Source organism: Argentina silus (assembly GCF_951799395.1).
Source record: "Argentina silus genome assembly, chromosome: 16".
Taxonomy (NCBI): Eukaryota; Metazoa; Chordata; class Actinopteri; order Argentiniformes; family Argentinidae; genus Argentina; species Argentina silus.
This window is the reverse complement of record NC_139670.1, coordinates 35,001-46,468: the sequence shown is the minus strand read 5'-3', so window position 1 is coordinate 46,468 and position 11,468 is coordinate 35,001. Positions and strand designations below refer to the sequence as shown.

Sequence of the window (11,468 nt, the reverse complement as noted above, 5' to 3'; positions counted from 1 at the left end):
ACAAATTAAATAAAGTTTTATTTGAACAAGATCATTGTGAACAAGTGGTCCATCTGGTTGTCTGATGTCTAGTGGTCAGCCTGGTTGTCTAGTGGTCAGCCTGGTTGTCGAGCGGTCAGCCTGGTTGTCGAACGGTCAGCCTCATTGTCGAGCGGTCAGCCTGGATGTCTAGTGGTCAGCCTGGATGTCTAGTGGTCAGCCTGGATGTCTAGTGGTCAGCCTGGATGTTGTCCCAGACTCTGACCACGTCAGGACAGAGGTTGAGGGCGTGTAGGAGGCCAGCGGCGGCGTCCAGCTGGGCGGGGGGGAGGAGCCTGGGGGTGTGAGACAGGAACTCCAGGCCAGCCGTCAGCGTACAGACGTCCCTCTCCTCCAGCGCCGCGCGCACCGCAGACACACACGTCACGCCACACACAAACTGAGGAGGAAATGACACGCCACACACAAACTGAGGAGGGTGTGTGTGTGTGTGTGTGTGTGTGTGTGTGTGTGTTTATGGTGTGTGTACCTGTAGGAGGGGTCCCTCCTCGTCGTCCTGCGTCTCCATCACGTCCTCCGCCCCTGCCTCCACCGCCAGCTCCAGCGCCCGCTCAGAGGCCACGCCCCCCCGCGCCCTGACCACGCCCTTCCTGTCGAAGTTATGACGCGCTCCGTCACACAGCGCCCCCCTGAGGACACACACACACACACACACACACACACAGTCATCTGACACAACGCTATTCCCTCCCCTCCCCCCTTCCCCCCTCTCCTCCCCCCCTCGCCCCCTTAACCCCCCCCCCCTCACCCGTGTTTAATCAGCAGGTGTTTGATGTCCTGATGAGTGCGTGTGTTGTTGTCAGTCAGAACCTCCACCAGCAGCAGACAGCCTCCCGGCCCCCGTACCTCGTAGGTCACCTGACTCCCCACCCTGGACCTCTCCTGAAGGATAGAGGGATGAAGGGGTAGAGGGTATAGAGGGGTATAGAGGGGTAGAGGGTATAGAGAGGTAGAGGGTATAGAGGGGTAGAGGGTATAGAGGGGTAGAGGGTATAGAGGGTATAGAGAGGTAGAGGGTATAGAGGGGTAGAGGGTATAGAGGGTATAGAGAGGTAGAGGGTATAGAGAGGTAGAGGGTATAGAGAGGTAGAGGGTATAGAGGGGTATAGAGGGTATAGAGAGGTAGAGGGTATAGAGGGGTAGAGGGGTATGGAGGGGTAGAGGGTATAGAGAGGTAGAGGGTATAGAGGGGTATAGAGGGTATAGAGGGGTAGAGGGTATAGAGAGGTAGAGGGTATAGAGGGGTAGAGGGTATAGAGGGGTAGAGGGTATAGAGGGTATAGAGAGGTAGAGGGTATAGAGGGGTAGAGGGTATAGAGGGTATAGAGAGGTAGAGGGTATAGAGAGGTAGAGGGTATAGAGAGGTAGAGGGTATAGAGGGGTATAGAGGGTATAGAGAGGTAGAGGGTATAGAGGGGTAGAGGGGTATGGAGGGGTAGAGGGTATAGAGGGGTAGAGGGTATAGAGGGGTAAAGAGGGTATAGAGGGTATAGAGAGGTATAGAGGGTATAGAGAGGTAGAGGGTATAGAGAGGTAGAGGGTATAGAGGGGTAGAGGGTATAGAGGGGTAAAGGGAATAGAGAGGTAGAGGGATGAAGGGAGTAACCGACTGACTGGTTGACTGACTGACTGATTGGTTGACTGACTAACTGGTTGACTGGCTGACTGACTAACTGACTGACTGGTTGACTAACTGACTGGTTGGCTGACTGGTTGACTGACTGACTGGTTGACTAACTGGCTGACTGACTGGTTGACTAACTGACTGGTTGGGTAGTTGCGTACCGCCCCCCTGATGGCAGCCTCGATGGAGACTTTGGGCATGTTCTTGCCTCTGCACTGTTCCACCACATTGGCCAGCGCCAGGTTGAACTCCGGGTTGGACCCCCCCTCTGGAACAACAACAACAACACATCTCACACACACACACACACACACACCTCTAGAAGAGCAACAAAAACATCACAGGTCTAGATGCAACAAAACCATGGGTCCAGAGAAAACACACCAACAGTTTAAACATGAAGAACCAGGGTACTGCACCTTTAACATGAAGAACCAGGGTACTGCACCTTTAACTGCTATTTTTATCATCAAGCTGAACTTCATGAACATCCGGGCTCGGGCTTCATCTTTGGGTCCTTTGATGTGTTTCACTTTGGACCACTTGTTGTGACCGGCGCATAACCTCGGGCCGCGGTGGAGCGGCCTGCTCGGGACGGCCGTCCGCGGGGAGAAGGGAGGCGGCAGCGCTAGGTGTGTGCGGACGGTCACAGCGAGCCGTCCGGTACACCGGGAGAGGAACCCCGACATCCCTGGAGGGGTGGGAGGAAACCGGCTGAGTTTAAGTTTACAAACCAGCGGTTAACAACACGTAACAGTGGTTAATATGTAGCAGCACACAGACACAGCACCGGGCGTCTGATGATGCGGTTTTAACGGGACGGGCTCTAACCCTAACCCTAACCCTAACCCTGTCTGATGAAGCGGTTTTAACGGTACTCGAACCTCCTCACCTCCTCGTCTGTCTGATGAACAGTCGTGTTGATCTGTCCTTCACACCAACACTTCCTGCCTGTCAGTGACGTCAGCAGCGGCGCCTTCCGGTCGCTAGAGGGCGTCATCAACACGTTTACTAATATATAATAATAATAATAATAATAATAATAATAATCTAATCTAATATAAATGCCATTTAGTTGACGATTTTATCCAAAGCGACTTACATTGCAGTGAGTGCGTCCATGTTTCAGTATAGATGGTCCCAGCGGGAATCAAACCCACAACCTCAGCCACAGAGGAACACGTTTATGACACATCACTCATTCAACCTGCTCGTTGTTGCTAGGAAATATGAGATAGATAGATAGATAGATAGATAGATAGATAGATAGATAGATAGATAGATAGATAGATAGATAGATAGATAGATAGATAGATAGATAGATAGAATAGGTACTTTATTGATCCCCAGGAGGAAGTGACAGTGTTGCAGCCAGCAGTAACACAATCACAACACAAAGGACACGCAAAGACACAACAAAGAAAACAGAGGTGGAGGACAAGAGTATAGCCCCTCTCTCCTCCCCTCTCTCCTCCTCCCCTCCTCCCCTCCTGCTCTCCTGCTCTCCCCTCCTCCCTTCCTGCTCTCAGAAGACCTTTCACTCTCTGGTGGAGTCACAGAGGAGTGGAGAACACAACAGGACTCATCCCTGGAACACAGCAGTAGAACCTTCTATGACAACACAGAAGCTATGGACTAAGAACTAAAGGAACCTGACAGATCTCAGCATACAGAAGAGGAGTCCTGAGAAAGAAGACTGAGAGAGAAGAGAGAGAGGAGAGAGAGACAGAGAGAGAGGAGAGAGAGACAGAGAGAGAGGAGAGAGAGAGAGAGAGAGAGAGAGAGACAGAGAGAGAGGAGAGAGAGAGACAGAGAGAGAGAGAGAGAGAGAGAGAGAGAGAGAGAGAGAGAGGAGAGAGAGAAGAGAGAGAGGAGAGAGAGAGAGACAGAGAGAGAGGAGAGGAGAGAAGGGGATAGAGTTAGAGTTAGTCAGTCTGATTAGGGTTAGTAAGTAGTGAGTCTAGTTTGTCAGGCTAGTGTTGGTCAAGTTAGGGTTATAGATGGTCATGTTAGGGTTATAGGTGGTCAAGTTAGGGTTATAGATGGTCATGTTAGGGTTATAGGTGGTCAAGTTAGGGTTATAGATGGTCATATTAGGGTTATAGATAGTTAATTTAGGGTTGTAGATGGTCATGTTAGGGTTATAGATGGTTAAGTTAGGGTTTTAGATGGTTAAGTTAGGGTTATAGATGGTCATGTTAGGGTTATAGATGGTTAAGTTAGGGTTATAGATGGTCATGTTAGGGTGATAGATGGTTAAGTTAGGGTCATAGATGGTTAAGTTAGGGTCAGTCTAAGTTGGTAGAGGTGAAGTCATGTCTTCTGTGGAGAGAATCAGTCTCCTCTGTTTCGTCTGGACGACAGTCTGTGCTTTGGTGAGTCTGCTAACACCTACACACACACACACACACACACACACACACACACACACACACACACACACACACACACAGACACACCTAACCAGCTACACAGGGTTAATGTATTGATTATAGTGATGTGAAGTTAAGTATTCCTCTACTCTAGATGATATCAAACACATATGAACCTGGTGAAACATGAATGACTGTTCAACTGTCTACCAGTGACATAGACGCTCTCACTAACAGTCATCTCACTAACAATCAGTCATCTCACTAACAGTCATCTCACTAACAATCAGTCATCTCACTAACAGTCATCTCACTAACAGTCAGTCATCTCACTAACAGTCAGTCATCTCACTAACAGTCATCTCACTAACAGTCATCTCACTAACAGTCAGTCATCTCACTAACAGTCATCTCACTAACAGTCATCTCACTAACAGTCAGTCATTTCACTCACAGTCATTTCACTAACAGTCATTTCACTAACAGTCATCTCACTAACAGTCATCTCACTAACAGTCATCTCACTAACAGTCATCTCACTAACAGTCATCTCACTAACAGTCAGTCATCTCACTAACAGTCAGTCATCTCACTAACAATCAGTCATCTCACTAACAGTCAGTCATCTCACTAACAATCAGTCATCTCACTAACAGTCAGTCATCTCACTAACAGTCATCTCACTAACAGTCAGTCATCTCACTAACAATCAGTCATCTCACTAACAGTCATCTCACTAACAATCAGTCATCTCACTAACAGTCATCTCACTAACAGTCATCTCACTAACAGTCATCTCACTAACAGTCAGTCATTTCACTCACAGTCATTTCACTAACAGTCATCTCACTAACAGTCATCTCACTAACAGTCAGTCATCTCACTAACAGTCAGTAATTCGGAGAGCATCAGAATATTTATGACCATATTGGATGTGATGATGATGATGATGATGATGATGATGATGATGATGATGTAATCAGATGATGTCAGACTGTTCATCCATGAAGAGAAACAGCTTCAGGAAGTCAGAGGTGTTGATACTAATGATGCTTACCATGGTGATGAGAACAGTGATACACACCTCTGTGTTGTCTCTTCGTCAGTCACACGGTCCACAGTGTCAGAGAGCAGAACTCACTAGAGACTCAGAATCACCACAACACCCTGACCTCTAACCTCTCACCTCTGACCTCTCACCTCTGACCTCTGACCTCTCACCTTGTACCTTACAGCTGCTTCTCAGCCAATACAGTGGCTGTGTTCCAAAATGACTTATTGTGCTCTGCGTCCTCCATTCTTACAAGACCACCTGACAGATCATAGACCACCTGACACATCATAGACCACCTGACAGATCATAGACCACCTGACAGATCATACTGTAAAGAATGCAGAGCAGTTAAAAAATGGTAAAATTTGAAATGCACTTCAGCGTCACCACGGTAATGACCTCTGACCTTAATGTCACCACAGTAATGACCTCTGACCTTAGTGTCACCACGGTAATGACCTCTGACCTTAATGGTACCACGGTAATGACCTCTGACCTTAGCGTGTCAACAAACAATGGTGCAGGCAGCGTTGAAATGCAGGGGTTAGGGTTAGGGTCAGGGTTAGGTTCAGGGTCAGGGTCAGGGTCAGGGTTAGGGTCAGGGTTAGGGTTAGGGTCAGGGTTAGGGTCAGAGTCAGGGTCAGCTGAATGAAGTTCGGCTTCCAGTTCATAACTGATTACAACGTGTTATCTGGCTAGATAAATATGGCATGACTATCGTTATTGATCATTGGTATCAATGGTATCAATATCCCCTCATCAATATCCCTCATCAATATCCCTCATCAATATCCCCTCATCAATATCCCCTCATCAATATCCCCTCATCAATATCCCCTCATCAATATCCCTCATCAATATCCCCTCATCAATATCCCTCATCAATATCCCTCATCAATATCCCTCACATTCATCAGAATGTGTCCTAGGTCTAAACAGCATGTATATGACGCTGGCTGACATACTGGCAGCTGGAGTGAGGGTTAGGGTTAGGGTTAAGGTTAGGGTATAGCTACCACGTTATTCCACCACCAGCACCCGGTCGCCTGTATAATGATGGACATATGACCAGAGAACCCTAACCCTAACCCTAACCCAAACCTAACCCTAACCAAACACGGCTGTGGTTTTATGGTTAATTTTGAACGACACAAATGGCATCAATGTCTCAAGTCTACCGGCATCTCCCCAGGAACCTACCTAACTAACCTAGCTAACCTAGCTAACTAACCTAACTAACTAACCTAGCAAACTAACCTCGCTAACCTAGCTAACTTACCTAACTAACTAACCTAGCTAACTAACCTAGCTAACTAACCTAGCTAACTTACCTAACTAACTAACCTAGCTAACTAACCTGGCTAACCTAGCTAACTAACCTAGCTAACTAACCTAGCTAACTTACCTAACTAACTAACCTAGCTAACTAACCTGGCTAACCTAACTAACTAACCTAGCAAACTAACCTCGCTAACCTAGCTAACTTACCTAACTAACTAACCTAGCTAACTAACCTAGCTAACTAACCTAGCTAACTTACCTAACTAACTAACCTAGCTAACTAACCTGGCTAACCTAGCTAACTAACCTAGCTAACTAACCTAGCTAACTTACCTAACTAACTAACCTAGCTAACTAACCTGGCTAACCTAGCTAACTAACCTAGCTAACCTAGCTAACTTACCTAACTAACTAACCTAGATAACTAACCTGGCTAACCTAGATAACTAACCTAGCTAACTAACCCTAACCCAACCTAGCTACCACCCTATCACTGGCATTGGGGGGCGTATTATGTCATCATTGGCATTTTTATGGATTATTTTGACACAACATGCATGATGGTTGCAGAGGAGCATCAAGGGGACGGATCAAAGTTTGGAGGAATGACAAAACACCACACCTGAACCAACAGGTTAGGGTCAGGGCCAGGGTCAGGTCCAGGGTCAGGTCCAGGGTCAAGGGTCAGGGTCAGGGTCAGGGTCAGGGTCATGGGCTTCCCCGCCTGGGCCAGTGTAGGAGGAAAGGATTCGATAAATGTCTCCAGTGGAGGGCGACAGCGAGCGAGATGTCTTGCTTCCCCAGTAGCTCGATCAGGCTGTGGTGAGTGAAGGACGGGTCCAGCTGTTAGAACTACGACAAAGCTACATCTACGATCATGTAACTAGCTTGCAATATCTACATAGCATACAGTCGGCTTACCAGCTAGCTAATGTAGCTTCTGTAGCTCTGCTGGTGGTTAAAACTGCTACATCCAACGTTAACTCTGTTTACTATACCGCTGGCTCGTTAACCTACTTTAACTGTTTGGTGGATTGCTAGCCAGCTTAGTCGATATATACTTTAAAAAAACATAGCAGAAATACATACATCATTTCTGAAATTGTGTATACAAATTATTTTGAACAATTACCTTCAAATACCTAATAAAAAAAATGTCTCACTTAAATTTGTACACACACCATCATTTATGATCTTATCTTCTTCTTTGCTCTTGTGTGCAAATTGCAATGATCACTGGGATGGAAAGTCAGCTGGCCACCATGCTGCATTACTAACCCTAACCCTAACCCTAACCCACCATGCTGCATTACTAACCCTAACCCTAACAGAGACTAGACCTGACCCTAACCCTAACCCTAACCCTAACCCTAACCCTAACAGAGACTAGATCTGACCCTAACCCTAACAGAGACTAGACCTGACCCTAACCCTGACAGAGACTAGACCTAACCCTAACCCTAACAGAGACTAGATCTGACCCTAACCCTAACAGAGACTAGACCTGACCCTAACCCTAACAGAGACTAGACCTGACCCTAACCCTAACAGAGACTAGACCTGACCCTAACCCTGACAGAGACTAGACCTAACCCTAACCCTAACAGAGACTAGATCTGACCCTAACCCTAACAGAGACTAGACCTGACCCTAACCCTAACAGAGACTAGATCTGACCCTAACCCTAACAGAGACTAGATCTGACCCTAACCCTAACAGAGACTAGACCTGACCCTAACCCTGACAGAGACTAGACCTAACCCTAACCCTAACCCTGACCATAACCCTAACCCTGACCCTAACCCTAACAGAGACTAGACCTGACCCTAACCCTAACAGAGACTAGATCTGACCCTAACCCTAACAGAGACTAGATCTGACCCTAACCCTAACAGAGACTAGACCTGACCCTAACCCTGACAGAGACTAGACCTAACCCTAACCCTAACCCTGACCATAACCCTAACCCTGACCCTAACCCTAACAGAGACTAGACCTAACCCTGACCCTAACCCTGACAGAGACTAGACCTAACCCTAACCCTAACACTGACCCTAACCCTAACAGAGACTAGACCTAACCCTAACCCTGACAACCTCTGTGGCTGTAGACTGTTAGATCTGTCACTGGATTAGACTAGACTGGCATTAGAGATTAAACAGTGTTATTGTATTGTTATTGGGTTAGGGTTAAGGGGAGGGTTAGGGTTAAGGTTAAGGTTACGGTTAGGGTTAAGGGGAGGGTTAGGGTTAAGGTTAAGGTTACGGTTAGGGTTAAGGGGAGGGTTAGGGTTAAGGTTAAGGTTACGGTTAGGGTTAAGGGGAGGGTTAGGGTTAAGGTTAAGGTTACGGTTAGGGTTAAGGGGAGGGTTAGGGTTAAGGTTAAGGTTACGGTTAGGGTTAAGCTTAGGGTTTGTTCCTAGACAACAGTGTTGTATTAAGATGCTGAGACAGGCGGCCATGACGGTCCTTTCAGATGTGTGTCCACATCTCAGTCTAACCTTAAACACACACACACACACACACACACACACACACACACACACACACACACACACACACACACACACATACACACACACACACACACACACACATACACACACACACACACACACACACACACACACACACACCCTAACCCATCACCACATCTCAGCTTTAAACACACAACATTCCCCTCAGCAGCCTGACGTACGCCCTCAAACTATGCTGCTCACGCGAACACCCTCCTCCATCTGGCTTCTCCTCCATGACTCTCTCTCTCTTTCTCTCTCTCTCTCTTTCTCTCTCTTTCTCTCTCTCTCTTTCTGTCAAAATCAAATCAAATATCAAATGTTATTGGTCACATACATCCAATCCAGTTATAAATGATATAATAAATGCTTGTGGTGATCGAGCCTAACCCTAACCCTAACCCTAACCCTAACCTAACCCTAACCCTAACCTAACCCTAACCCTAACCTTAACCTAACCCTAACCCTAAGCCTAACCCTAACCCGAACCTACCCTAACCCTGACCCAAACCTTAACCCTAGCCTAACCCTAACCCTAACCCTAACCCTAACCTTAACCTAACCCTAACCCTAAGCCTAACCCTAACCCTAACCCAAACCCGAACCTACCCTAACCCTGACCCAAACCTTAACCCTAGCCTAACCCTAAACCTAACCCTAAACCTAACCTAACCCGAACCCTAACCCTAACCTTAACCCTAACCTAACCCTAAACCTAACCCTAACCCTGACCCAAACCTTAACCATAGCCTAACCCTAAACCTAACCCTAAACCTAACCTAACCCGAACCCTAACCCTAACCCTAACCCTCAACAACACAGCAGTTCAAAACAATATAACACAATAAACCATGACGGTGCAATACTGACATAACAGTAGTACAATACTAACCTAACCCTAACAGTACTACAGTACTAACCTAACCCGAACCCTAACAGTACTACAGTACTAACCTAACCCGAACCCTAACAGTAGTACAGTACTAACCTAACCCGAACCCTAACAGTAGTACAGTAGTAGTCTGACTGCTTTCTAGTGTATGAGGCCTGATGAGGCTAGCTGACTTGCTGCTAGTGTTGCTGCGGTTGTGAAATGTACTTGATACACAAAGCTCCCAGTGTACGGCTGGCCTGGGTCCACACACACACACACACACACACACACACACACACACACACACACACACACACACACACACACACACACACACACACACAGACAGGGTTTGAGGGTTGGAGAGTTGGAGAGGCAGCGCTACATATTACATCTGGCTGCAACTATTTCACAACAGCAGGAGGAAGACAGGACAGTTTAACACACTGTCTAACGCTGTGTGTATATGTGTGTGTGTGTGTGTGTGTGTGTGTGTGTGTGTGTGTGTGTCTGTGTGTCTGTGTGTGTGTCTGTGTGTGTGTCTGTGTGTGTGTGTCTGTGTCTGCCTGCTGTAGATCGACTCTGATGATGTCATCACGCGAGATGAGCAGATCTACCTTCTGATTGGTGCTCGTGCCAAGTGTGAGAGGAGCATCCGGTCTCAGCTGGACATCGTCAAAGGTGATTGGCCAGTTGAATCCAACCCAAACTCTTACTGAACCTAGTCTAAGCCTAACCGTAACCCTAAGCCTAACCCTAACCCTAAGCCTAACCCTAGATGGATATGAGTTGACCTATCGGAGAGCAGGCTGTGGTCATGTGATATAGCTGATAAGATGCTCTGTGTTGATAGGCTGGTTTATCCAAAGCGACTTACACTGCAGTTCATACATAATCAGCATATATAACCCTAACTTAACCCTAACCCGGGAGACCACCGTTAGTGTGTTAGTGTGTTAGTGTGTTAGTGTGTTAGGGGTTGGCATGTTAATGGGGGGCTGAGGGGAGAATAAACAGACAACCCTCAAACCCCTGGATGTGTTAGTGTGTAGTCACTGTTTGCTGTTGTTGTTTAGAAGGTGACTGCGCCCCAGAGTGGGATGGGATCATCTGCTGGCCTGGAGGCCGACCTGGGCGGTTGGTGTCTGTGTCCTGTCCAACCTACATCTACGACTTCAACCATAGAGGTACACACACACACACACACACACACACACACACACACACACCAGCAGTGAGACAGGTATAGTGTGATGTTAACTTGTGTTCCAGAACAGTCTGGAGTTGTAACCGTGTTTATTCTGAACTATCGGTGGTCTCTCCTCCACTGTTCTTATTGTTCAGATGACTCTCCTCCCCCTCCCCCCGTCCCATCCCTCCCCCACGCCCTCCCTCCCTCTACCCCCCCATCCCTCCCCCACGCCCTCCCTCCCCCACGCCCTCCCTCCCTCTACCCCCCCATCCCTCCTCCACCCCCTCCCTCCCCCCATCCCTCCCCCACGCCCTCCCTCCCCCCCACCCCCCCCCCTCCCTCCCCCCATCCCCACCCTCCCTCCCTCTCTCCCCCCCCCCCCCCCCCTCCCCCTCCACCCCTCCCCTCCCCTCCCCTCGCCCCCCCCCCCTCCCCTCTCTGCATCCTCAGGTCAGGCTTACAGGCAGTGTGAGGTAACAGGAAGTTGGGAGCAGGTGTCTAGTGTGAACCGGACCTG

At 47.9% G+C, this 11,468-nt stretch overlaps 2 protein-coding genes across 3 annotated transcripts in view; one reads left to right on the top strand and one right to left on the bottom strand.

Moving 5' to 3' along the window:
- taco1 (translational activator of mitochondrially encoded cytochrome c oxidase I) lies at window positions 1-2,614 on the bottom strand. Of its 2 annotated transcripts, XM_083687119.1 has the most exons (6): window positions 2,556-2,614; window positions 2,112-2,354; window positions 1,825-1,931; window positions 788-921; window positions 509-668; window positions 1-418 (listed from the first exon to the last, which is right to left on the bottom strand). In XM_083687119.1, the coding sequence occupies exons 2-6, from the start codon at window positions 2,350-2,352 to the stop codon at window positions 209-211; spliced, it is 852 nt and encodes a 283-aa protein (XP_083543245.1). In that variant the 5' UTR covers window positions 2,353-2,354; window positions 2,556-2,614; the 3' UTR covers window positions 1-208. The 2 variants fall into 2 exon arrangements, with proteins under 2 accessions (XP_083543245.1, XP_083543246.1); XM_083687120.1 differs by lacking the exon at window positions 2,556-2,614 and having other exon boundaries at window positions 2,083-2,215.
- Window positions 2,615-7,080: 4,466 nt separating this feature from the next.
- The window catches only part of pth3r (parathyroid hormone 3 receptor), a gene marked incomplete at both ends in the record, with an annotated part of 11,405 nt that continues 7,017 nt past the window's right edge, over window positions 7,081-11,468 (top strand). The window contains 4 exons of the mRNA XM_083687543.1: window positions 7,081-7,104; window positions 10,335-10,440; window positions 10,836-10,946; window positions 11,402-11,468. The exon at window positions 11,402-11,468 is cut by the window's right edge and continues 58 nt beyond it. Coding sequence (XP_083543669.1) covers window positions 7,081-7,104; window positions 10,335-10,440; window positions 10,836-10,946; window positions 11,402-11,468 — 308 coding nt within the window. The remainder of the gene's footprint in view (window positions 7,105-10,334; window positions 10,441-10,835; window positions 10,947-11,401) is intronic.

Bases quoted from the DNA above. Each gene is read 5' to 3' on its own strand.
- taco1 (XM_083687119.1), bottom strand. From the start codon at position 2,352: ATGTCGGGGTTCCTCTCCCGGTGTACCGGACGGCTCGCTGTGACCGTC. The intron at 922-1,824 runs GTACGCAACTAC...TCTATCCTTCAG, and splicing joins AGGCTGCCATCAGGGGGGCG to GAGAGGTCCAGGGTGGGGAG. The intron at 419-508 runs GTACACACACCA...TTTCCTCCTCAG, and splicing joins AGGAGGGACCCCTCCTACAG to TTTGTGTGTGGCGTGACGTG.